Genomic DNA, 27817 nt, shown 5'->3' on the forward strand with positions numbered 1-27817 from the left:
CTCTCTCCAACGCACCTACGAACTGGCACACTCGGAACACTTTAGGTACTTACAAGTTCTGCACTCCCTCCAGGCTAACATCCCCGCGGGAACAAAGCCCCCAAACTCCTCCCTGCTAGAAGATAGACTTCTGGATGGCCACCTCCCCCAACATGCCATATCCCTCACTTACAAAAAGATCATTAACTCCTCCCCGGACCTACTCCTCCCCCTTAAAGGGAAATGGGAAGCCGATGGACTGGAAATAGACTAGGAAGAATGGAGATAAGCACTCGCCTCCCCTAAGGAGGTGGCCATATCGGCCAGACTCTGGCTCATCCAGTTAAAAATCATACACAGAGCTTACCTCTCTGGAACTAGACTACAACGAATGGGCCGCAGTGAGGATGGATGCTGTAGGCGGGGATGCAGAGAGGTGGGAACCTACTTTCACATACTGTGGGAAGGTCCACTGTTGAGGGACTACTGGGCCCGGGTGACCCGTTGTATGCAAGAGGTTTGGGGAGTGGAACTCAGGCTTGAAGCCAAGAGGTGCCTGTTAAACATATTGGAACCTACGGACCTGCCACCCCGTGGGAAGATATGGGCGACTCTGGGGTATACAACAGTAAAAAGAAATATTGCCAGGTTATGGGGGGCAGACTGGCCTCCCAGGGTGGGCCTATGGAAAACCGACATGGATTGGTGCATGCTCCAGGAAAAAACAGTATACGTAGCACGAGGGTGTCTGAAGAAGTGGGTAGAAATCTGGTCCAACTGGAATGAATATAGAGGCAACATCTGTGACCCCCCGGGTTGACCTAATTGATGAACCGCTTGAACTGTAACCATATTGTGAAATTCTGCCCTGAATGCATAATATTATAACACTATGTATCTACTGTGACTCCTTGCACTATCAATGTGGATAATGAATGCTCTGACTGTACTGACCACTGCCCTTTTTTCTTTGTTGTTAATAAAAAGAATTAATAAAAAAAAAAAAAGAGGCAAAAATCATCATCCGAGGAAAAATAACTTTCATGCACGTTTCCAGAATTATGGGAAATAATGTGGGGACAGAGAGGAAAGGGTTAAGCTGTAGCATTATCAGAACAAAATAAACTAGCAGTACTGAGACGACAAGCAAGTTTTGAAAAGAAAATGATTATGTGATGAGAAGCCGAAGGTCGAGGAAGCTCGGAGGACAAGATAGTGAAAGAAGGTTTAAAGTGGGACAGGGTCGTGGCTAGAAGAATTAACGTGAAGAGGAAATGTGGAGGAAGATTTGATAAAAAAGAGAAAACGAAGAAAGAAGCAGCTCAGGAAGTCAAGGAGGGGATGACGATAACTGCAATAGCTATTTAAGACTGAACTTATCAAGAAATAATAACCTGTTACTAGTCCAGATGCAGTTAAACAGTTGAGCGTTTTTAGGTCTTGCAGACCTGCTTTGCAGCGGGCATGCGCTGCTCGCTCTGCGAGGCTTTTTGTAATGGGGTAGATTTCAGAAGGGGACTTGAAGCCCAGCCCATCATTCCTATTGGCTGGCATCCTCCTTTATGCTAAACGTTGGCTTGTGATTTAAAATGAGGCTTCTTTGGTGCTGCCCTGTCTTCTTTTGGCCCCGCCCACTTGGACTGGATCATTTACTTGCAGCGTTACACAGTCTCCTTTAATTAGTGGGTGAGCAATTTTTTTTATTTGCGCAATGGCGACAGCTTGTTCTGCATGTGAGAAGCTTGTTTACTAGGCGGTCTATAATGCATGGCCTGTGGGTGGCGGTGTGTACGAACAATAGTTACTTACCTGTAAACAGGTGGTTCTCCAGTTTTGGTGTCTTTCATAGATTCACATGCCTGAATCATTCCCCGTCTGAGTGGGAGTCCCACGGTATATATAAAAGCAATAAAATGCCATAATAAATATAGCAAATATCAGAAATACCCAACCAGGAAGTAAAGTAGCACCAGCTACAGTAGAAAAAACCTTCACAATCGTGACTATCCTAGTCATTATGTCTTAGTCCAAACTGCAGCCAATCAGGCGACAGCACCCACCAGAATGTTCTCCCCAGAGGCTCAGGCTCTCTGATTTTCTCGCACAGGAGTGAAACCCCATAATGCCTGAGTGAGTCTCTGGGGGGAGGCGGGCGGGTTGCATGTGAATCTATGAAAGACACCAATACTGGAGAACCACCTGTTTACAGGTAAGTAACTATTGTTCTTCTCCAGTATTAGGGGTGTCTTTCATAGATTCACATGCCTGAATCAGAATAGTAAGCAGTACTCCTAACATAATGCTCGTAGACGTCAGAGTATCAAAATTATATATACATCCACACACATATATATATATATATATATATATATATATACATAAATAACAGTATAAAAGAATAATAATAATCATCAACATCTGAATAACGTCTAAAGAGCATAGAGGAGGAGGTGGAAACAGAGGCTCACCTTATTTGAAAAGATTGCGCAGCACTGCTCTCCCAACCAAAGCATCTGCGTCGTCTGCTGAATCTAGACAGTAGTGTCTAGTAAAGGTGTGTCTGCTAGACCATGTAGCAGCTCTGCAGATCTGTCGAAGATGCACACCAGCAAAAAGGGCAGTGGAAGAGCTAACCGCCCTTGTAGAATGAGCTCTTGGCAAGGCTTGTAAGGGTCTACCGGCCTGCTGATGACAAAGTCCAATCGTAGAGGAGACCCATCTAGCAATGGTCTGTTTTGAAACTGCACAGCCCTGGCGCTGCCGCCCATAAGCCACGAACAGTTGGTCTGTCTTGCGGATGGCAGAGGTTCTTGATAAGTAAAACTTAAGACATCTTCTAATGTCTAACGAATGTAGTGCTCTTTCAGCCGGAGACTGTGGGGTTGGAAAGAATGTCTTTAGGACAACCGGCTCATTCAGGTGAAAATCCAAAGGCACTTTTGGCATGTACGTTGGATTAGTACGCAGCACTACTGAGTCCGTGGTGAATTGGATGAAAGGCGCTTTAGATGTAAATGTCTGAATATCGCTAACCCTTCTAGCAGATGTTAAGGCTAGTAACAATGATACTTTCCATGTCAAAAATTTCCGGTCCACCTTATGGATCGGCTCGAAAGGGTGACGCATGAGCTGAGTTAGTACGACATTCAGATGCCATGCAGGAGGAGGTTTCCGCACAGGCGGAAACATACGAAACAATCCTTTGAAAAATTGTTGTATGATCCGCACAGAAAACAAAGAATTTGATCCATCTTGACGAAATCTAGAAATGGCAGCCAGGAAGACTTTAAGAGTAGAATGTGCCAAACCCAATCTGGCCAAATGCAAAAAGAAAGGAAGGATTTGCTCTGGTTTGGCATGAATGGGATGAAGACCATTAGATTGGCACCATGCACAGAAACGCCTCCACTTAAGTTTGTAGGTCTTGATCGTGGATGGAGCTCTGGCCTTCGCCAGTACCTCCTGGCCATCCTGTGGAATGTTTAAGTGTGCAAATTCCATGTGCTGAGGAGCCAAGCTGACAATTTCAGCGAGTTCGGGTCCGGATGGTGCACCCTGCCTTTCTGGGTGGAGAGAAGATTCGGAATGCGAGGAAGTTGTATAGGGTTGCATTCCGAGAGAAGGAGTAGCTCAGTGAACCAGTATTGCCGGGGCCATCGTGGAGCAATCAGTATCAACCGGCATGGCTGCTTTTTCATCTTCTTGATGACTTTCGGGATCAGAGGTATCGGTGGAAAAGCGTATGCGAATATTTGATTCCAATTCAGCAAAAGGGCATCCCCGCACGAGTCCTTGTGGGGAACCCAACTTGCAAAGTATGGGCATTTCCGGTTCTGGTGTGTCGCAAACAAGTCCAGATCTGGATGCCCCCATATCTGAAAGATGCAGTCTAGAGATGGTTGATTTAATTCCCACTCGTGAGTGCAGCCCGTGGATCTGCTGAGAGAGTCCGCTAACACATTTGCGATTCCCGGGACATGGACTGCTGACAGATGGATATTGTGAGTCAGGGCCCAACTCCAAATCTCTTGTGCTTGCTGCGACAACCGGGCTGATCTCGTGCCTCCCTGCTTGTTTAGATAATGCATGCAGGAGGTGTTGTCTGTCCGAATCAAAACTGTGGCGCCTTCTAGGGTCGCTTGAAAGGACTTCAGGGCTCGAAAGATGGTGTGCAATTCTAGCCTGTTTATGTGCCATCTCATTTGGATCTTGTTCCATTTTCCGCTGACCGTCATGCCTTGGAGGTGTGCACCCCAGCCTGTCATTGAAGCGTCTGTCGTTACTATGAACCTGGGCACTTACAGGAGGAAAGAGCATCCCACTTGTATGTTGGATCCTTGACCCCACCATTGTATCGCTTCTCGCATTCGAGGTGTTATTTGAATGATATCCTCGAAGGACCCCGATACCTGTATCCACTGGCGACTGAGCTCCTCTTGCAAGGGCCTCATCCGAAGAAGACAGTTGGGGGTGAGAAGAATACAGGAAGAAATCATCCAGATGAAGGACTTGAACATGCGCACTGAAACGCACCTTTTTAATAACAGTGCCGCAGCCAACCGTTGTATCTTTTCCTGTCTTTCCTTTGAGATAAATACTTGGGCGAGCTTGGTGTCCAGTGTCGCTCCCAAGAAAATCTTTCTCCTTGCCGGCGTGAGGTGCGATTTCTCGAAGTTCACCGAGAAACCCAGGCTTTGCATCAGTGACAGAGTTGTTTGAATATGAGCTTGCACCATGTCGAAAGAACTGGCCTTGATAAGGCAATCATCCAGATATGGATATATCTGTATCGATGCAACCAAAGGTGGGCTGCCACCGGGGCCAGTATCTTCGTGAACACTCTGGGGGCTGAGCGCAGTCCAAATGGAAGAACTTTGAACTGGAAGTCCCTGCCAGCCACTCTAAACCTTAGAAACTTCTGATGCCTGGGAAAAATCGGTACGTGGAGTTATGCATCCTGAAGGTAGAGTGTTGCCATATACTCTCCCGCCGAAAGACATTGGAGGATTTCTTGAAGTGTCAGCATCCTGAATGACAGCTTTTTTAGGAATTTGTTAAGGGCACGCAGGTCGAGGATGGGACGCCATTCCCCCGACTTCTTGCGAATAAGGAAAAATCTTGAGTAGAAGCCTTTTCCTTTCTGATGATGAGGTACCCTTTCTATTGCTCCCTTCCGAATCATAGGGTTGATCTGGGCAAACAGCTCCTTGAGATGTGCTGGAGGCGGTCCTCTTGGGGGGCAATTTGGGGGAGTTTTTACGAATTCCAAAATGTGACCTCTGGCTACCACATCCAGAACCCATTTGTCTGTGGTAATTTTGGACCAATTTAAGTAATGTTGGGATATTTTTCCTCCAATTTGGTTCGGGTTGGGACAAAGTGGCGGCAGGATGCGTTCCTCACTTCTTATTGTCTCTTCCTCGATAGTTAGACTTTCCACGAGACTGAGAGAAATTTCCTTTTCTCTGTCCGTAAGCCTGTTGACGATATGGCTGGTATCTTTGGTTTCCCTGGGCGGAAGTATAGGAGCGCTGTTGGTTAAAGCCTCCTCTAGTAGAGAAATTTCCTCTTCCTCTTGCTCCACGAAAGGAAGACTTCCTGTATTGTAAAGTGCCCAGCGAAAGTGCTGTCTCAGTATCCTTTTTTATGGCTTCTAGAGCATCGTCAACATGCTTTCCAAACAAGTATTCACCATCAAAAGCCATATCTATAATCCTTGTTTGGACCTCCTGCCGAAAGGATGTTGCTTTCAACCACCCTTGCCTCCTGAGAACAGCTGCACCCACTAGTTGACGAAATCCTGTGGCCGCAACGTCCACTGCAGCATCAATCATCTCAGACGAGACGGATTCTCCTTCCTGAAGGATCTTCTTTGCTTCTGCCCGATCTGGCTCGGGGAGTTTGTCCACATACGGCGAGATGTCAGACCACATCTGCCTATCGTATCTCCCTAAGATGGCTAGAGAGTTTGCGGCTCTAATGGTTGTAGCTGCAATTGTAGAAACTTTTTTCCCGATAGAATCTAGACGCCTCCCGTCCTTGTCAGGCGGAACAGAGACATGAGATGTCGGGTTAGAAGACCTCTTTTGCGCTGCTTGCGCCACCACAGAGTCTGCTTTTGCTTGTCCAATGAGGCACACGGGAGATGAATTTGGCGCCCTATATTTCTTATCAACTCTCGGGAGCACTGCTGGCAAAGAATTTGGCTTGGACATGATCTTCAGTCCTTCCTTCCATATGAATTCTATGATTGGTATGGTCCAACTCTGTTTTTGTGGTGTAGACTTGAAGTCATACAAGAAGCAGTCTTCCTGTTTTGACTCCATAGTTATCATGAACCTCTTTGTTGCTCTATCCATGATCTTGTGGAACAAGGCATGTCCACAGGAGGTGACTCTGATGTAGTAGGTTCTGCCGGAGAGGGTGTGTTTGCATTATAATCCTCATACTCTGACGATTCTGACCTATTGTCTAATTCTCCTTCTTCTTGCTCCTCATGATCTGAGTACTCTTCATCTCCTGTTTGAGGAGCTGTGACTTGTGACGCAGACAATGCTGGACGTCCTTCCTCCAACGTCACAGAAACCACTGGCTGTGTCTGCTTAGAAAGCGGCGTCGCCATTTTAGGTCTTGGCGTAGATGGCTGCGAGTCACCTGACTCTGAAGGAGGGAAAGGCTTATAATAGTCACTGAGCATATACTGTAGATTGCGAAACAAGTCCTCAGGCATCTGCATGCCGGGAGCAGGCCTGTCCTCATGTGGCAGATGCTCTGTTTGATGCATTTCTTCCTCCATATCATCTTGAACCTTAATTTGGAGGTCAGATGGGCTTCTGGCTGCTCCAAAATGTTCATGTTCATAGGATCCTTCCTCATCGGAATCCAACAGTTTCTCTGGCACTACTAGCGTAGAAGGAATCGCCTCAGTAGTAGCCCTTTTCTTCAACAGTGTAGCCGTAGTTGCAGGTGATGGTAACGGAATCCCCGATGACTGTGCTGACCAGACTTGTAAGGCAGTGCAGCTTGACAGAGGTGGCGTCGATGGGATCTCCGTTTGCTGCTGAATTGGTTGCCTCGTCGACTGTACCGTCGTCGAGGTAGTCGACGGTATCTTCGTTGACGTAGATTTCATTGTCGACGAGGGTTTCTTCTTCGACGAGGTCGTCGACGGTAGCATCGTCGACGGGGACGACGTCGAGGTAGTCGACGGTAGCTTCGTCGACGTGGATTTCATAGTCGACGTGGATTTCGTCGTCGACGGTAACATCGTCGGCGTGAGCTTCGTCGATGGCATCAATTTCTTCGTCGACGGGGAGTCAACCGTTGACATCATAATAGAAGATGAAGAGCTCGTCAACGGTACCTTAGCAGTCGTCGACGGGACTATCGTCGACGACGAGATAGGCCTGATCTGCACATGAACCAGCGTAGGCGATGAGGCTGAAGACATCACTAGAGTTGTCTTCGGAGAAGAGAAAGTCATAGTGCAGGTGGTAGACGTGGCCACATGAGAGGAAACACAGTCCTTTTTTGACGTTGAAATTGTCAAAGGTGGCAACTGAGGAGGCACAGACTTAGAAGATTTCTTGGGAACTGCAGATTTCCCAGACTTCTTAGAGGGCGTACTATCCATTTTACCAGGTGGAAGAGTCTTTTTTGAATCACTAGGCCCAGGAGTATCCAGAGAGGATTGGGCCTTCTTCACCACCTTCGCCCTAGGAGATGAAACTTCAGTTTCAGCCTTCCTCTTATTAGAAATTAATGAAGAACCAGAGGCAATGCTTCCTACCTCAGACAAAGGGTCCTCCTTGTCCTTGAGTCTGTTGAGCCACAACAGCAGTCGTCCTTCTCTGTCCCTGATGGTCTTAGGGGGGGAAGGTCCGGCAGATCTTGCACTCCTTTGCCTTCTGGTCAGGATAAAGGCAATATAAACATTTTTTGTGGGGATCTTCTTTGAATAGCCTTTGCTTCCCACAAGAATCACAGGCCCTGAACAGGGATTTAGAAGTAGACATAGTGAAAAAACTTGAAGAAACTAAGTAATCAGAAGAAAACGGAGCAGAGCTCAGGGAGACTCCCTTCACACGACGTGCGGTAGAAAATCTGAGAGCCTGAGCCTCTGGGGAGAACATTCTGCTGGGTGCTGTCGCCTGATTGGCTGCAGTTTGGACTAAGACATAATGACTAGGATAGTCACGATTGTGAAGGTTTTTTCTACTGTAGCTGGTGCTACTTTACTTCCTGGTTGGGTATTTCTGATATTTGCTATATGTATTATGGCATTTTATTGCTTTTATATATACCGTGGGAGTCCCACTCCGACGACGGGGAATGATTCAGGCATGTGAATCTATGAAAGACACCCCTAATACTGGAGAATCCTAGTGCGCAGACTGTATCTGTTTTATGTGTCACTAAGCTTGTACTACTCCTGTATTCTTGTGTGAAAATGGCATTGCTGTTTCAGCTTGTGTGCGCGCCACAAGACGAGCTGGTGCTGCCGATATCTGTGCTATACCCGTTGGTGTTCACTGAGAGGCCTCAGTCTGTGCTGTGTCTGTTCCGCATTTGAGTGAATGCTGTCTAGCTAGGGTTCCGCTTATGAACTGGCGTTTTAATACCATTTAAATCTTTCTTTGACTTATGAATTCAAATGATGCAAATAAAACTTAGTGGTGGGTGGTTTCCTGTTTCTTACAAACAAGTTCCCTCTCTCACCTGCGGTTCTGAGTTTGTTAGTCGCTGTACTTTTGCTCTCCTGCCCCCAGAAGCTGTCAATGTGTAACCCGGGAACGTGAGGCAGGCCCCAGGCAGCAGGAGCCGGTACCAGAGGGCAGCAGGGGATGTGAAGGCCGCAGGTAAGGAGTGCACACTGATGATGAAATTGGTGGGAGTTCACCAAAGACATAGCGGTAAACTGTTACAACACCCACCTTTTTAGGAGCGCGACAGTGAGATGCCAATCGCAGGCAGAGACAGGCAGAATGTTCTGAGTGGACGAAACTATGTACATTGATGACGTGAAGTTTACAAAATATTTTTCACCCTGGTCCATTCTTTTATCATTTTGTGAGAAGTTTGCACAAACATCTCCTGCAAAACTATAATTGGTTGGATCTTCTTCCCCCAAAAACAAGACAGAATTGTTTAACAATCCTAAATTTCAAGCACGTGAGTTTGGTTATCTTGCTTTGCAGGTAAAATAGCTCAATGTGTTATGTAGTGCCTGCTGGTACATGTTCTATTACTGGCAGGACCGGCTATGTTGGGTGAGATACGATTTCTGTTTGCAAGGGGAGGTGTCCACAGTATGCCAGAGTGGGTAGTGAGCGCAGTCTGTGCACAGTCTGTCCCCGCACATCAAGCTGGGAGGTGGGTCACAAAACGCCCAGTGAGCCAAAAGTGGTAAACAAATATTTTCACACTCTTGCTGGCACCCTTTCATTTTTTTTCTTTTTTACTGTAAGAAAGTGAGTTTGTTGCAGTACCCCCCCCCCCACACACTTTTTGCCTGATACCTGATGCACTTCTTCCTTGGTGTGCCCTGGGTCCCTGCCTATCAGGTACCCAGGACCTGTGTTCCTTCCTCAAAAACTGTACTAAAGCCTAAACCCAATTGGCATCTCTGGCCACATGTCAGCCCCTAGTAAACGGTACCCTAGGTACCCAGGGCATTGTGACCAGTAAGACCCCTAAGGGCTGCAGTACTTATTGTGCAACACTTAGGGGGCCTGTACCCTGACACACACAGAGGGCATCTTAGAGATGCCCCTGAAAACCTAACCTACAATCCACGGCTGCCACACAGCAGACATGTAGCTGGACCCCTGGGTGGAGAGCCCCCCGCTCTCCTGGGCCTGCAAAAATGCACATCCTGGGCGAGGTGCTAGGTCTCCTCCCCCGGATGGGCAGGGGGAAGCTTCAAAGGCATTCCGCCTCTGTGAGCTTCTCCAGACCATTTGCTGTACTCAGCAACTGGCCCCCACCGGTGCTATCCCCCACTCTGGCAGGAAGACTGCCGGGAAACACTACGTCAGGTAGGGGGGTGTCAGCCTGTGCCAACCCCACCCCATAGGTGCCAGAGGCAAGGTGAAGCACGACCCGGGGCTCGGGCCACCTTGAAGATGGGTAGCCCTGCCCAATCGCAGCTAGGCTCCTGCCCCCCTCCCACAGGAGAGGAGCAGGCTAGGGGGTGTACCCACCCCGGGACAGGGACCTATTGGTCCCGGCCCTTGCCCTACCTGTAACAACCCTAAATTCAGTATTTAGGGGCACTCTGAACCTTCCTTCCTCAGATCCAGATTCCAAAACAAGAAAGAAGAACAATAAGGAAGAAGACCTGCCGTGCAGCTGCTAAAAAGAGGGAGACAACAACGGATTTGGCCACAGCCCTACCGGCCTGTCTACACTCAAACCTGCTCCTGCTAAACCCAGGTGTCTCCAGTGGTCAGCAAAATCAAAAACCCCGGAGGACCTGACTGCCTTGTGACTCTGACTACCTGGGTCTCCCACGAGCAGTGGTACTGTTCGAAGCAAGTAACAAGCCCTGGCAACAGCCCGGAACCGCGAACCCTGCACACTGCACCCGCCAAGCCTGCCTGGAGTGAATCAAGACCCCGAGGACGCCCGCCCGCGATTCTGACTTGGAATCCAGTGCCCAAGGACCCTCCTCGACGACCCCGACGACGTCTGCAGCATCAGGACACAGGACCCCTCCAACCGCGACCAGCAGGGAGTAAGATTTCCCGACCTCAAAAGACACCCCTGCACCCGGCGCCCCAAGGCCCCCTGTGCCCAACTCCTGGGTGCCTACCTACCCTTCAAGATCCCAACTTACCCCTCGAAGTGTTGGTCGCTCCAGAAGATCCTCCGTCCCTGAGTCTGCAGCCTGTGTCCCCTTTTCAATAGCTCCATTGAATAACATTGAGCGCCCAACGGCTCAAAAGCACCCCGCACCAAGCCGCCCGAGTGCCCCTGGCAGCGCAACCTGTACCCTATTCTACTTCCCCATTTGCCCTGAGCAAGTGACCAGGAGTCCAGCTCCCACAGCCGCGTGGCCTGCTAGCCAGCAGCCACCAACCGAAGGCCCCCTGCCTCTCATTTGATAACATTGGGCTGAACTACCTCTGCACCCGGCTGCCCCTGAGGGTGTACCAAATATACCTACCTGACCCTGGGGGACACCTGAGTCTATGCCCAGAACCTAAACTTCACCAGTCGAGTACTCCATGAAAACCGATGACTCACTTTTCTGCCATAGGATAACATTGACTTGTTTGACTCAAAAAATCTTCCAAGTGTGAAGTTTTGAAACTTTAAAATATTCACCTAAAATCAGCCGAATAACGAACTCCGAAGTGCTCACCTGTGATCAGGAGAGAAGCCAGTACTGTACCTTTTAGCCCTGTACTGTATTGCAAAAGTAAACATAACCGTGTTTACTAGTAATCTAAATTTCTTCCTTGGAAACCATTGACTGATTTTCTGTGAAATTTCTTCTGTCTACTTTTTAAAATTACAAATATTCCTTAAAAATCATACCAACTACTAAAACGTAATTACTTACATGTCTTAGGTAGAGACCCCAGTACTGAACCTAGGAGTCCAGTCCTGAATTACAAAAGTAACGAGAACCTACTTTACCTGTGACTTGAATTTCCTGCCATAGGATAACATTGCTAGTTTTTCACTGAAAAGTTTTAAAGTGTCAACTTTTAAAATACATTTTTTATTCCTTAAAAATCATTGCAATAACCAAATCGTTTTTACTAAACTGTTTTCAGCTTAGGCCCCAAGACTGTATGTAGGATCCAGTTCTGGGATTACAAAAGTAATCTATAAAGTAATCAACTGCCTTTATGTAAAAAAAAACATTGAGCTCAATGTTAAATTGTGTTTAGAATTGTGTTGCCTACTGCAACCACTGTACCTATTGTGTTTACAAAGTTTATTGCCTTTCTGCAAAGTATTCATCTGAAATAACTCATATTGGGAAAAGTATATTTTGATACCTGTTGGTTCTAAAAATAAAACAACTATATCTTTTGATATAAAAACAATTGGCCAGGAGTTCAGTCCTTGAGTGTGTGAAACCTTTTGCTGACTGTGTGTGTACAACAAATGCTTTACACTGTCCTCTGGTACTGCCTTACTGCTCGACCAAGCTACCACTTTAGAGAGTAAGGTCACACCTGACTTTAACCTCTGTTATACCTTTGGGGATTGTGGACTCTATACACACTGTACCTTACTTTGGTCCAGTAAATATAGAGCCACTTTAACACAGGCACATATTGCATATTTTTTATGCTTCACTGAAGACAAACAAATATCACTTGAACTCTTTGTACGTTTTGTTTGTTGTGCTGCAGGGACTGTGTGTGTGCACCGCAGGTTAAATAAGGGATTACGGTTTAGTAAAAGAGATTGGGAGGGGTGGGCTGCCAGTGAGTAAAGGGGATTACACGTGGTGGTTCAGAGCAATATGCACGTTACTGGTGACAATTTCACAGGGGTCACCACGAAAAAGCTACCTTTACGTAAGTGATGGCTTTTTGGTTGGGTGCCTTAAACTAACAACTATGGACACATTTTCATTTGCTTCTTGGAACTGGCAGTTGAAGTTTTCTTTTTCGGTTCATAATTTTCAGTTGGTAACTTCACCTACCCACTTGAACGTGCCTGGTCATAACTTCTTAATTTTAAAATGGAATTTCAATTTATAAAAGCTAACAACCAATATAAACCATTTGTGATTGGTCTACTGGAATTGCAGTTAAGCTCGGAACATTCACTACTCAGTGTGTTGATTCCCCTCAAAGCGGATTCAGATAACATGGAAAGACCGCCTAACACACACACATATTACACCTAAGAAGAAGGGTTAAAAAAAGGTTTTAAATTTTTTTACAACAGGGATAAAATGATACACTTTGCTGACAGCCACGTACATTGGTTCAGTGTTTTAAATTAAATCCATTAAGGGCCATGGGAGGGCTGGTCTTGTGACAATTTACTTATGGCCGAATCAGGACCGTCTACATCACCAATATTTGTCTGTGGCATTTTATGGGGTCTCTCATTCTTGGGAAAGCTTTTTCTGTGCCTCGAACCCCTTAATCACTCTAGTTCTACATGATGTAAACAAGATTATTATTCAAAGGGTGTCCAGAAAATCCAGCTCCTCAACGCGCACAGTAGAAGCACCTTTTTGAAACTGCCCCCTAATAAAGTCGGCCATCAAATAATTGATTGCCTTATAGGATAAGACTAGTAGTAAATGGTTATCGCCCCCATTGCATGTAAATAGCATGGGAATGGATTTGTATTTGTGTGCATGTATACAAAAGGTGATGGATGGAAAGTTTGAATTAATCTCAGCCACTGGTAATTACTCGGGCCACATCCCAGTTCATCTGGGTTTTTTTGCACGCCATGTCACCACAGATTTGACCCAGCTTTATGGAAATCAATCTTGACAATGTCCAATGGGAACAGTCCTGCCCGAACTGTCAAGTCAAGCTCTCCCTGAGCTGGAACACAAGCAATCCAGGGCTGGTTATGTTTTTTGTGGACTCATCAACTGGATATAGATTGGTTCCAGTGATAGTGTGCACAGGACCCTGTTCTGGGAATACGTCCCACTTAGGGCAACAGACGAAAGTATACAAAAGGTAATGGATTGAAAGCTTGACTTAATCATGGCTGATGCCTGGTGGAGCTGCTAAACAGCTATAGAGGAGACTGGCCCTGGTTTCTCCCTCGACCGTCACCTACCGAGCCGGACAATGGGCAAAGTTCGACCTCGTCTTCCTGCTATGGCTCCTTCCTCCCCTCCCTCCTATGAATTCTCGTTTTTGTTTACTGTACCTTACTATGCACTTGTAACTGATGTAACTTGTAACGCAACAATCGTCTTGTAAAGCGCTTTGGTACCTCCTGGTCTAGCCAGTGCTATATAAAACTCTTCAAATCAAAAATCAAATCTCAGCCACTGGTAATTACTAGGAGCCGCATCCCAGTCCAACGTTATTTTACACACCATGCCACCTCAGTTTGAACCTACCTATATGCAAATCAGTCATGACCATGCTCTAATGGGAACAGTCCAACCTGAACCGCCAAACCAGGCTCTCCCTCAACAGAAAGACAAGCAATCCAGGACGTTTTGCAAAAAAAATAAAAATACGATGGTTTGGAATGTGGTCCAAGCAATTACCAGTGGCTGAGATTAATTCAAGCTTTCCATCCATCACCTTGTTGTTTAGGTTGAGCCTGGCCAGCGCAAGCAATGCTCTGCTAGGCACGCTGTATTCAGGTTGGGAATTGAAGCTCCACCCATATTTTTCATTGGCTTGTGCGATTGTCCACTGTAAACTGTGGCTGGTCATTGGTCAAAAGGCTTAGTAGTCCTGCCTTAGTACCGCCATTATCATTTTGTAACCTCCCATGGCGACACTACCTGTTGCGTGTGTTGCTACTCGGTGGGCTTTAATTACAGCCTCCAAGCACTATTTTGTTAAATATCTTTTTCCTGCCTGCTGTTGCAAGCAGGACACTCTCTAAGGTTTTTATTTGTATAGCATGTGTTTGCAATGCAATAGGTATCGCATTTGTGAGAGTTTAAGCTATTAGCATTGTAAATGACAATGTCTTTTATTTATCTGTTTTAAATAGAATACATAAAATAAAAGGCATTGTCATTTAGAATGCCAATAGCTCAAACTCTCGTAAATGCACGACCTATTGCATTGCAAATGCTTGTTAACTATGTATTTGGATAAGATTCTCAAGAAGTCAAAGGTTAGACAGAATTGGTTCAAAAAGGGGGAGCTAGTTAATTTTTTACCTAAACTTGCCAGATTTTTGTTGCTACCAGATTTATTATTATTTTTTTTCAATAAATGACCAAGAACTCCACACGGTGGTGACACGCAACAACGATAACACTCACAGCAGCAATGCAAACTTCCCTTGCACTCAAGATCATAAACTGCTGTAGTGCCAGACTCAAGTATACACAGACCCTTTGCAGCGCGCACTAAACCAATATAGCACACGTAGGAGAGGTGTATTTGTTCGTTATGCAGAAATGAAAGCCCAGAAAGAAGCAGTCAAAGCTATTCCAGAAGGTTCGAGCATCCCTCACATTCAAATCCGGTGCAGAAGAGACAGGATTAAAGAAATCGTCAAGCAATTTTCAGGCACCAATGTTCTCAGGTAGCACCAGCTAAAGCTTCAGTCAGAATCAAAACAGGGTGGAAATTATTAAGAATGCATTACGCACAAACAGAGAAATACAACATTAAAGTCTAGACAGTACAATGAAAACTTCACTCTTAAACTTATTAACGAGCTAAGTACCTTTGCTGAAAAGTAGTAGGGATTTTCAGGGAATCTACTGAAGCAATAATTGAGTGCCCCATTATTTAGTCTTGGTAAATCCTGATGGTGCTGGTGGCAAGACCATTGAGAAATCACAACCGTAGGCACACTGCAGAACCTGGGCATTCAATCTGTGGATTTCGGCGCCACTCACCGCTCCCAATCCTCTCACAGCCTCACCTACAGTCAGCCACCAGTACTTCCAGTTTCGATAACTCTATGGGATAGACTTAAAGAGGTATCGGAGCACTCATGAGATACAAAGGGCCTCATTTCAATGGCTGTTGCGCTCCAACCGCCAACTGCCCTTCAGTGCACCTGCTGGTTTACATTCCCGGCAGTCGGACCAACAGCAGTTGGGGGGTGGCGGGGCGGGGGGTGGAGACCGCCATCTCTGCCAGGCCTCAGGAGGTCGATCCCCAAGCAGGGATCCACCACTAGACTCCAGGGAGGTGGGAGCGGCCCTTGGGCAAGGGCCTTTGGTTACCCCAAAAGATTTTGGGCAAATTCAGACTTTCTGCTCCCCCACCCCGGGGCAGTAGCCCACTAGGCACCAGGGATATGTTTTCGGGCAAGTTAGGGAGGAGGGAGAGAAGTGAAAGAGAGAGAAAGAGAGAGAAAGAGAGAGAAAGAGAGAGAAAGAGAGAGAGAAAGAGAGAGAGAAAGAGAGAGAAAGAGAGAAAGAGAGAGAAAGAGAGAAAGAGAGAGAAAGAGAGAGAAAGAGAGAAAGAGAGAAAGAGAGAGAGAGAGAGAGAGAAAGAGAGAGAGAGAGAGAGAAAGAGAGAGAGAGAGAGAGAGAGAGAGAGATAGATAGATAGATAGATTACACTAATTTGGCAGACGGTCTGCGTGTACTGACCTTTAGCTGGCATTTTGCTGGTGTTGTGTGTGGACTTGCACTGGCTTATGGTGTGTGAACTCGTGCTTGATGACTGTGTGTGTAGATTGGTGCTAGCCTGGTGGAGTGGCGCTTGGATGACAGTGTGCATGGATGGTGCTTGGCTGGCGGAGTGTGTGGATAGTGCTTGGCTGAATGTGCCTGGATGTCGCTAGGCTGGTGGTGTACGTGGATGGGACCTTGATGGTGGAGTACGTGGATAGCGATTGGCTGGCAGTGTACATGGATTGAGCTTGGCTGGCGGTGTGCAGAAATCGAGCTTGGCTGGCGGTGTGCAGAAATCGAGCTTGGCTGGCGGTGTGCAGAAATTGAGCTCGTCTGGCAGTGTGCATGGATGGCGCTTGGCTGGCGGTGTGCGTGGATGGCGCTTGGCTGGCGGTGTGTGTGAATGGCGCTTGGCTGGCGGTGTGTGTGAATGGCGCTTGGCTGGCGGTGTGTGTGAATGGCGCTTGGCTGGCGGTGTGCGTGGATGGCGCTTGGCTGGCGGTGTGAGTGGATGGCGCTTGGCTGGCGGTGTGCGTGGTTGGCGCTTGGCTGGCGGTGTGCATGGATGGTGGTGAGCGTGTACTGATTCTTGCCTTGAAGTGTGGTTTGCATGGATCCCCCAGCGGTTTCTTACCCAGAATCCCCCTCAAACCTCCAATTTACTTATAAAGTCACATTTTTCTCACATTTCTGTGTGTTTAAGTTGTAGGATCACAGAGCAGGCACACATTTCCTACCACCTAGCATTCCCCTTGGTCTCTCGAGAAAAAAGATACTTCACTTGTGGGGGTGCCCAAGGTAGAGTTGCCTAAAAACGTACAAACTGTCCTTTCTTTGGGCTCCCCTCAATCTCTACACGTTTCTCCCCCTTCCATGTCATAGGCACTTGGCCCAGGTGGCCTTTTATATTTTGTACCTAGATGCCACTTCAATAGACACTAACAAGTAAATAGCAATGACAGGAAGCCACTTCTATCATTTTCTCTTTCTTTCTCCTCTCTCTGAATCAGATCACTGCTAGATTGCAGTTATTCTGAATTTCTCTTTTTATTTACTGATTTGTTTTTTATCCTTATAAACGGAGTCTACAATTTAAATAGTAATGAGCACAGCTATGATATAAAAAATAACCATAGAATGATAGCGTGTTTTAGCTAATCAGAAGAATTTTTCTTCTATTTTCTGTAAATTGTTTTCATATAATATATTTAATTAAATTTAATCAATGCACATTTTCATCCAGATTGGTACTGTCAAGTGATACAACTTAAACTATATGCTTTGCAGATAACCGTTACATAGATCTGCATTCTCTAGACATGTGTAACTCTATGAAAGCAGCGTTATATATAAAAAACTACAAAGAAAAAGCAATGTACTGTAAAAATGAGTTCTAAACATTGTTCCATTTGATTTTAGATAGTTTTGTGTGGTAATTTCCTGCCAAAGACACCTCCAGTGTCGAAACGCGCGAAAAAACCATCGTCATTCATACTAAATTGTTGATTTTTGTAATTAATTTTAAATGTGTTAATGAAAGTCATTGACTGCTGTTTTTAAGTACAAACATCATTTGTTGAGAGAATTAAAACGTATGATTTTTTTAATAGTTTTTCTTTGAACTCTTTTTTTACACTGCTTTTGCCATATATTGCCTGGGATTGTTGTTTTCCATCATAGGCACTTGGCCTATCCACACAAGTAAGGTATCATTTTTATTGGGAGACTGAGGGGAACATTGAGTGGTAGAAAATGTGTGCCATGCAGTGATCCCACAACTTTCCCACATGTATAATAGAGGAAAAGAAAACAAGTTACTTACCTGTAACTTTGGTTCCCCAGTATTGGTAACTTTCATAGATTCCCATGCTTTTGTATCATTCCCCGTCGTCTGAATGGGAGTCTCGGTAACAAAAATAACATAGCAGTAGGTACAAAAGAGAAAGAAACAGGCCTAGGCCTCATTCATTTTTTTGTAGCATATCCGCCTCTTTTTGTAAAAGAGACCAAACTTAGGCATCAACCAATCAGAAGAGCCTCACCCCATAGAACCTTCCTGAAGGAACCTCAGAGCCTCAGATTTTCGTAGCGGTTGTGTAACAGTCACCATATCTGCTGAAGGCTGAGTTTTCCTCGGGGAGGTGGGTGGGCGCATGGGAATCTATGAAAGTTACCAAAACTGGGGAACCAAAGTTACAGGTAAGTAACTTGTTTTCTTGCCCCAGTATTGGAACTTTCATAGATTCCCATGCTTTTGTATCAGAGTAGCAAGCAGTTAGCAGCAAAAAAACACATTTTGTGTCATAACATACCTTGCAATAGCCATCAAGGCAAAGATACAAAATGTGCAAAATAACAGAAGGTGGGATAGAAAGGAAAGCTCATCAATTAGTGGAAGAGGTTCCTCAGGACTGCTTGGCCCACTGCCGTATCTTCCTGTTGTAAGGATTCTAACCAGTAATGCTTGGTAAAGGTGTGGACGGTGCTCCAGGTAGCAGCTCTGCACAGGTCTTTAATCTATCTGTACACCAACGAAGAGAGCTGCCGAAGAAGCCACTGATCTTGTGGAGTGTGCTCGAACCCTGTCAGTCAGTGGTTTGCCTGCTGCAGTATGACAATGCAGAATGGTACTGGTAATCCATCATGCAATCCCCTGCTTCGACAGAGAAAGACCCTTGTTCGGACCACCAAATGCAACAAACAATTGGGAAGATTTCCGAAATGCTCTGGTGCGATCCAAATAGAATTTTAAACATCGCTGTACATCTAGAGAATGTAGCGACATCTCCGCTGGTGAAGCCGGGTGAGGGAAGAAAGCCTTAAGAATCACTGGCTCGTTTAAGTGGAAGTCGGAAGGTACCTTAGGTATGAACCTTGGGTTAGTCCTCATGATAACTGTATTCCTTTTGAAATACAGAAAATGCTCTTGGATTGCGAGAGCCTGCAACTCCTCAATGCGTCTTGCTGATGTGAGGGCAAGAAGGAGAGCCAATTTCCATGAAAGGAACTTGATGTCTGATCGATGAATCGGTTCAAATGAACTTTTCATGAGTTGAGTGAGGACTAGATTCAGGTGCCAGGTAGGAGGCGGAGGCCTCACTGGTGGATAGACACGGAACAAGTCTTTTAGAAATTGTTTCACAATCCTGGAAGACCACAATGAAGGTCCTGATTCTGACCGTCTGAATCTTGAAATTGCCGCCAAATGGACTTTTATCGATGAATGGGCCAGCCCCGACTTAGCCAAGGACAAGAGATAAGGCAGAAGCTGATGAGGTTCCAAAGAAAAGGGGTCAATCTTCTCTCTCTTGCACCAAATGCAAAATCTCTTCCATTTGAGGCAGTAAGTCTTGTTCGTGGAAGGAACTCGCCTGGGAGAGGAATTCTTTAATTTCAGTCGAGATGGGAAGATTCATAAATTCTCGCTGCTCAGGAGCCATGCTGTCAGGTGTAATGACTGCGGGTCCAGATGCCAAATCTGTCCTTCGGACATTGTGAGAAGGTCCAGAGTAGTCCTCAGAGGAAACGGAGGAGCTATTGACAACAGATGAAGCTCCGTGTACCAGAACTGTCTCGGTCAAACAGGGGCTATTAGGATCATTCTGCATGGTTCCACTTTGATCTTTTTGATCAATCTCGGGATCAGTGAAATGGGGGAAAGGCTTAGACAAATGTCCTTGACCAGGCTATCGAAAGCGCATTCCCTAATGATCCTTGGTGGTGAAGCCTGCTTGCATAAGACCGGCATTTCTTGTTGGTCGGTGTGGCAAAGAGATCTATTCTTGGTCTGCCCCACTGGTAAAAGACCTCTTCTAGAACCTGCTGGTTCAGCTCCCACTCGTGACTGACCGTGGATAACCTGCTCAATCTGTCGGCATTTTCGTTTAGAACTCCTGGCAAGTGTTCTGCCTGCAGCGACATTCCATGAAGGATTGCCCATTCCCAGATCTCTTGAGCTTCCTGCGCCAATGGGAGAGACCTGGTTCCTCCCTCCTTGTTCACATAATGCATGGCCGTGGTGTTGTCCGTCCTGATGAGCACTTGTGAACCTTTTATGCGAGGGAGAAAGGCTTGCAGAGCCAGTTTAATCGCTCTTAGCTCCAAGAGATTGATGTGGAGCAGACGATCGTGAGGAGACCAATGGCCACTGACATGCAGGTATTGCATCACCGCTCCCCAGCCTTCCAAGGAAGCATCCGTTGTCCCCACCTGAGGAGACGGATCGCTTACGAAGGATAGACCTTGGGACAGGTTTCTCTGGTCTGCCCACCACAGGGCCGCTCTTTTCATTGACGGAGTGATGTTTACTTTGTCGTCAAATGACCCGTGAACTTGTGTCCATTGGATGTCCAGTTGTTTTTGAAGAGGACGCATTCGCAGTCTGCAGTGAGGAATCAGGAGGTATACATGACGACATTACCCCCAGCAGAGACTTGTAGCGGCGTACTGAAAGACACTTTCTTTTTTGTAAGTCTAGAGACATGGAATGCAGTTTCACTCGTCTTTCTAGAGTTGGAAAAGACTTAGAGAGTTTTGAGTCTAGGATTGCTCCCAGGAAACATGCTTCCCTGGATGGGACCAGAGACTATTTGTCCTTGTTTAACGTGAGACCCAGATTTTGAAAACGGTTTGTACAAGCCTGAACCGCGTCCTGCGCAGCTCCCCTGGAAGGGGCCTTCAGCAATCAGTCGTCCAGGTAAGGGAAGACTTGAAAATTATTCCTTCGCAGGAAAGCCGCTACTGGCGCCAGCACCTTTGTGAAAATCCTTGGGGCTGAGCGAAGACCAAAGGGTAAAACCCTGAATTGAAAATGGCTCTTGGCTACTGTGAAGCGTAGGAACCTTCTGTGCGCTGGGTGAATCGGTACATGAAAGTACACATCTTCGAGATAAAGCGTGGCCATGAAATCCCCCGGATTGATGAGCCACAGGATGTCTTGAAGAGAGACCATCCAGAAAGACAGGGAGATGAGATAGGTGTTGAGCTCCCTGAGATCTAAAATGGGGCGCCATTTCTCTAGCGTCTTCCTTACCAGGAAGAACCTGGAATAGAATACCTGTCCTTTTTGGTCGGCAGGAACTGGCTCTATTGCCCCTTTCAGAAGCATCTGATGCGCTTCGAGCCGCAGGTGTTTCGATGGAATGGCTGCAGGGGCTTTGGATGGTGGGATTCGAGTGAATTCTACGGTATGGCCCTTTCGAATGATGTTAAGCACCCAACGGTCCGATGTTATCCTGGACCAATTCTGAAGGTATAGGGATACCTTGCCTCCAACCGATGACTTCCTGGAGGAGGGCACAGTAGGAAGAGCATGGAAGCCGCTATTGACGTTTGGAGGTATCACGTCCCTGGCGAGCCTGCTTCCCTCTATTGTTAGGCCTGGATTAATTGGAGGATTGACCCTGACTTTGTTGATAAGGCTGGCGGTACGGTTGCGAACCTGAGCCGTAGGATGAGTATCTCTGTTGACAAGATCCTCTGTAGTTTGTACTCTTTCCTCTGGACCCTCTAAAAGGAGTCTTGCGGTACTGTAGATTACCCAAAGATTAGACGGTCTCAGTGTCCTTTTTTATGTCTTGGAGAGTGTTGTCAATCAGTTTCCCGAAACGTGCCTCTCCATCAAAAGGAAGATCCAGGACCTTATTTTGGATCTTGGGTCAAAACCAGGTTGCTTTCAGCCACCGCTGGCGACGAAGGACAGCAACCCGCGCCAGAGACCGAAACGCCGTCGTGGCAATGTCCATGGCGCAGTCAATGATCTCCATAGATGTAGCCTCTCCCTCCTTTAAGACTTTCTTTGCTTCATATCTGCCCAATATTGCCAGGGCATTAGCTGCTCCCACCAGAAGACTCGCCATTGAAGAGAATCTTTTTCCCGCATTGTCTAATCTCCTTCCCTCCTTGTGTGGAGGAGTTGTTAACAGAGTAGAAGAGTTGCAGGATTTTCTCTGCGCCGCTTGAGAAATTACTGAGTTCGGTTTTGGGTGACCCGTCAAGGCAGCTGGACCATCGTCAGGCGCTTTGTACTTTTTATCAAGACGCGGTAGTACAAGGACCACCGTCGCTGGATTCTTCTTTGCCTTAAGGCATTCCTCCCACAAATGCTGCATTATGGGTATGGATCTTGTCGACTTCCTATAAGGTTCCTTGAAATCATACAAGAAACACTCCGTGGCCACCGCAGGCATTGCCAACTTAATTCTGCCAGTCGCTCTTTCCATTAACTGATGGAATCCGCCTATATCTGCTGGAGGGGAATCCACCGGGTCTGGACATGGAGATGGAGGGTCTGGAATGATGTATTCATCCCATTCAGTAGCTTGATGACCATTGTTTGAATCATGATCCTCATCCGAGGAATAATCATGGGTGTCTACTGGCCTGGAAGGCTCTTGTGGCATGGTGTCTGCGGTTGAGGAGACACCGGAGCTGGTACCTCAGGAACAGCTGTTGAGGTAGATGCCGGGACAGGAACGGCTTGCACAACTGGAGCCGGAGCAGGCTTTGCTGCTCTGGATTTGTAATCCTGTAGCATCTTGTGTAGGTCTTGCAAGAAAGAAGACGGAACCAAAACCATGTCCCGATCTGAATATTGATGTGGTTGGGTAGAATGATGATGATGATGATAATCCCCTTCTTGGTCATACCCTCCTTCTGAATCCGTCTCCTGGCATTTTACCAGAAGTTGAGAAGGACTGTCAGTGTAGTCATATGAGTCCTGATCCTCCTCCTCGGACTCATCCTCATCCAACAGTAGTGCTGGCGGCAAGGGGGTTACCCTCCTCAGAGAGGTCATGTCCGGCATAATTTTGGACATTGAGATAGTGATTCTCTTCTCCGATGCCAAAATCGATGGAACTGAAAACGCAGCCGTCGTCTGCTTAGTCGACGGAATATGCATCGTCGACACTGAAACACTCGACAACAAGATAGGCGTCGTCGTCGCTGCCGTCGACGAGACTGTCAACATCCCCGCCGTCGACGTTGTCAATGTTGTCGTCGCCGAGGCTCTCGTCAACGACACTGTCGTCGCCAACGTCGTCGATCTCGTCGTTGACGTGGTCATCGTCGGCATCTTATTCGACGATGCCCTAGTCGACGACTCCTTTGTCGACGCTGTTGTAGCCGTCGTCGCCGATTCCATCCCTGTCGACGATCCATCGTTGTCCAGTCAACGAGCCCGTCGACGGAACCAGTGTCAGCTTAGGCTTCTTTTTCTTCGTCAACGGAGCCTCTATCGACGACGCCTTCATCGACGACGACTTGGAACTCCTATCAGACTTTCCCGAAGATGGGGAACAGGGTTTTCTGAAGGCTGGATCAGTCTTCAAATCCTTACAAGGCATAGATGGTCCCACCCTCTCCTTTTCACCACGGTGAGGAGATTCGCCTGGACCTTGGCTCTCAGACTCTCTGGGGGTCTTTTATGAGGCCTTAGAAGGATGCTCCACAGAAGGAGAAGGGGAACCCCTACCCCTTTTGACTGACCTTCTTGATGAAGTCTTAGACACAGAGTCCTCACTGTCACTGGAGACAGTATCCTTCCTGGACTTCAACTTCCGGAGCCATGTCAGAAGCCTACCCTCACGATCCCAGAGGGTCTTGGTCGAAAAGGTGTGACAGATCTTACAGTCCGCAGCCTTGAGGTCAGGATAGAGGCAATAGATGCAGTCTTTATGCTTATCCTCAATGAACAGCCTTTTCTTGCCACAGGTGGAACATGGCTTGAAAAGGGCCTTCTCCTTGTCAGACATCCTGGAAGGATCAGCTAACAATCTGAAGAAAAAACCTTGAAGAAACTTTCTGAAGAGTAGAAGTTGAGCAGAGCTCAAAGGAGACTCCCTAGCACAACGTGCGGTAGAAAATCTGAGGCTCTGAGGTTCCTTCAGGAGGGTTCTATGTGGTGAGGCTCTTCTGATTGGCTGATGCCTAAGTTTGGTCTCTTTTACCAAAAGACGCGGATATGCTACAAAAAGGAATGAGGCCTAGGCTTGTTTCTTTCTCTTTTGTACCTACTGCTATGTTATTTTTGTTACCGAGACTCCCATTCCGACGACGGGGAATGATACAAAAGCATGGGAATCTATGAAAGTTCCAATACTGGGGCAATGTGACTTTTTAGCAAATTTTTAAGGTTTGCAGCGGATTCTGGAAAGGAAAATGTTGAGGGATCAACACAAGCCACACCTTCCTGGACTCCCACGGGTATCTACTTTTTAGAAATGCCTGGGTTTTTTTTTTAGGTTCCCCTACATGTCGGCAAGCCCGGGACCAAAAACACAGGTGCCCACCTATCAATTCCTCCCATCCCTATTGATATTTAGAAAAGGCATTAAAACTTCGCTATTTCCTTAGGAAAGTCAGCCTTTCACCCATCCATTTTCAGGTTCACATTATCTGCAGGGCCATGAGACTAGACTCCTTGGGGTGATTCATTGCACTTAAAAAAATTGCCTAAATACATAAGTAGTTTAAGGCCATTTCAAGGTTAACTCCTATGTTTGTACATTCCTATGTAAACACTGTCCAACGAACATTCCCAGTTTGAGAGAGGGAATAATTTGAATCTATAAAAAAAAGTCAATGTTAGAGAATGTTTAGTTGAGAGCCTTCTCTAAAACTGCCTGTAAGCTGCCAAACGAGCACCATCGCCTCTTTTAAATAGGCAGAAATTTAACAGACTGCTTTGCATTTATGCATGCATAGTTCAGACATCATAAGGAAGTGTTCATTACTAAACTGAGTCCTTCACAAATGTTGACCAAATCAGCAAGCAATTCACAGAAAATAAGTTGTTACTCATTTTAGGTTCGGGATAGAAGCACTTTAGCTATTACAAAGCAGATGCAGCAACAAGAATTTAATTTTTTATGGCTAAAAGTGTGTAATGACCTTACCATAATGTTTCATCTGTAACTAATCACTTTCCAGCCATTTCCAAAACAAAACTGTCCAAAAGAAAAAGCAACCAACACTAGTTGAGAACTTACCATTCAATCATGAGCAAACGGTTCAGACAGTCTTCTCCACATGCCACCTGCCCTTGGGCCTGCTCTTCTTTGGAAAGCAAGGGACACTCACACTGCATTCTCTTAATGTCACGATGTGTCTTGTTTTTCTTCCTTTGAAAGAAAATATTGAAAGTCAGTGATAGAAAGAACCAACTGTGAAGGGCGGCGACCAGTGGAGATCATACTATGAAAATACAGTTCACAAGTCCTCCTCGCAAAAGGACTGCAATTTCAGTAATGCAAGTGTAAGGTGAAGGGCTGAGGTAAATGCATTTGTGTACATGTATAAATCTTTAGGTGCTCATGAAACATGCTGATCAAACAACCCTGAATGCTCTTTTAACCAAGTTGTATCGAAATTGGCTCTAAGAGTTTGAGAAAATTACACTATCTTAAGACGCCTCTATTCTGCACTGGGGAAAAGAAAACATCTGCTACTCTAAGGGCTTATCTGGTCACTAAAATCCAGCTAACTACCATGAGTAAGATAAGCACTTATATAGGGTGCTGGTACCTGCCAGAACAGTGTGGCCTCTAAGATCCGCTAAGTAGAGGCAAATATTTTGACTAAGAGGAATAAGTGAAGCAGAGAAGGTCTATAAACACGGATATGTGTGCTCAATTTATCAATTGCTGTAAATTATGAACAAGGACAAATATTTCACACACATTTTTTTGTGAATAACATGGCACATACTTTCAATGAAATGTCTAGTGGAAGCATATAGGATGAAGGCAGTGTTTTACCAACGGATCTCAACAGGAACGCGGAAGTGCAGACTCTAGCATACTCAGCCCCGAGGTCTCCAGGAGGTGTCCAGATTACCTAACGATTTCACGTAAAGCATGGAAGAAGATACTTAATAGGAGCAAACCGATATACAGGAAATGCTAGATCTCAAACTTAAGACTCCTCCATTTGAAACCCTATTGGGGTTGGAATTATCACCGCATATAAAAACGACCGTGTCCAACAGAACTAGCCTTGAGAAAGTCATGGGACCATTTCTCCTAAACGACGAAACACATGTTGGCTGTGGAAAAATTCCTGATACATCACATAGGAATAAAGGGATCAACAAAGAAGGATATAAATACCAATCTTTTGTACATCATTTCATCAAGCTACTTATGCTTGTTGAATTTAATATGTGTGCTAAGGAGTTGTTAAGGTTCTAGAAGGCTGTGGCCTGTTTTGAAGGAGGGTGGTGGTTCTCCTTACTTTATAGCACTGTAAAATACTGGGTTTATTTGCTTTAACAAAATTGTGTTGAATTTTTCTATGTGGCGCCGTTTTACCTAAAACCAATACCACTGTTCAGTTGTTTTGACTAATATCTCTAGTGAGCATGTTTCAGTTACGTTATGTTAGCGTTATTTGCTATAGCGCTCTGTTCAACCGGGGGCATTTCGGAACTGTTGCAGATCCTGACGAGAGGAGCAGACCCTTTAATTGTTTGCTGAATTTACTGTATGTAGGGGTCTCTCGGAGTGCTATAGGTAGTTTGTTCCAGTACTGTGGAGCAAAATATGAGAAAGCCTTGCCCCCGGTACAGGTTTGACGTACGCACAGAAGGGATTAGGTACTTGATCGAAGACTTCGGCCGGGGACGTAGGTGGTAAGTTGTTTTTTTTAAGATAGCGTGCACCTTTGCCTCTCAGGGCATTATACGTGTGGCAGCAGATTTTAAAATGGAAACGCTTCTTCACTGGGAGTCAGTGCAGTTCCCTGAGCAGAGGCGCCGAAGGGTTACCTGCAGGGCGGTTCAGAATTAGTCTTGCTGCGGTGTTCTGAACCACCTGTAGCTTCGTGAGCAGGGTATAACCCACTTCAGCCAGCAGGGCATTCCCATAGTCCAGTCTACTGGTCACCATAGCCTGGACCAGGGTTCTACAGGAGTTTGTGGGGAGGGGGGAGAGGGGGGGGGGGGGACATTCTGAGCAGGAGACGCATATTGTAATAGCAGGAGCTTGTGGTGGCAGCAATATGGTCTTTCATTGTTAGGGCTTGATCGAATTTTATTCCTAGGTTTTTTACCTTTTGTTTGGGCACAGGAGTGGCACTCAATTGGTGGGGCCACCAGTCACCCGACCAGATGGCTGGGGCTTTCCCCAAGTAGCATAACCTCCGTTTTTTCTGGATTAAGCTGGAGACAATTCTCAGTCATCCAGTTGGAGATTGAGATCATTCCGTCCGAGAAGCGCTTTTTCTCCGATTCTAGGTCTAGGCCCATGGTAAACATAAGCTTGGTGTCATCAGTGTATAAGAAGATCTCAAAGCCAAATTGCTCTGCGATCTTTGCCAGCAGGGCCATATATATATATATATATTTAACAACGTCGGGCTCAGGCATGATCCCTGAGGAACACCCTTGTCCAACTGCATTTTGCCTGAGTATGGGTCTAAAAAGATCATCTGCGGTCTATCCGATATAAAATTCTGCAGCCACTTTAGTGCTGTTCTCTGGATGCCGTTGGCCTGCAATCTGTTCAGAAGCCTTAGATGCGAGATGGTGTCGAAGGCCGCGGAGAGATTCAATAATATCAGTACCACCGGACT

The 27817-nt window shown here is 46.2% G+C and overlaps 1 protein-coding gene across 2 annotated transcripts in view; it reads right to left on the minus strand.

The window, feature by feature from the left end:
- SETD2 (SET domain containing 2, histone lysine methyltransferase) overlaps window positions 1-27817 on the minus strand; it is a 1045105-nt gene that overhangs the window by 772251 nt on the left and 245037 nt on the right. For both annotated transcript variants that reach the window (XM_086941119.1, XM_086941120.1), the window contains one exon: window positions 25237-25368. In XM_086941119.1, coding sequence (XP_086797245.1) covers window positions 25237-25368 — 132 coding nt within the window. The remainder of the gene's footprint in view (window positions 1-25236; window positions 25369-27817) is intronic.

This window comes from Lissotriton vulgaris, chromosome 10 (assembly GCF_964263255.1).
Source record: "Lissotriton vulgaris chromosome 10, aLisVul1.2, whole genome shotgun sequence".
Lineage (NCBI taxonomy): Eukaryota > Metazoa > Chordata > Amphibia > Caudata > Salamandridae > Lissotriton > Lissotriton vulgaris.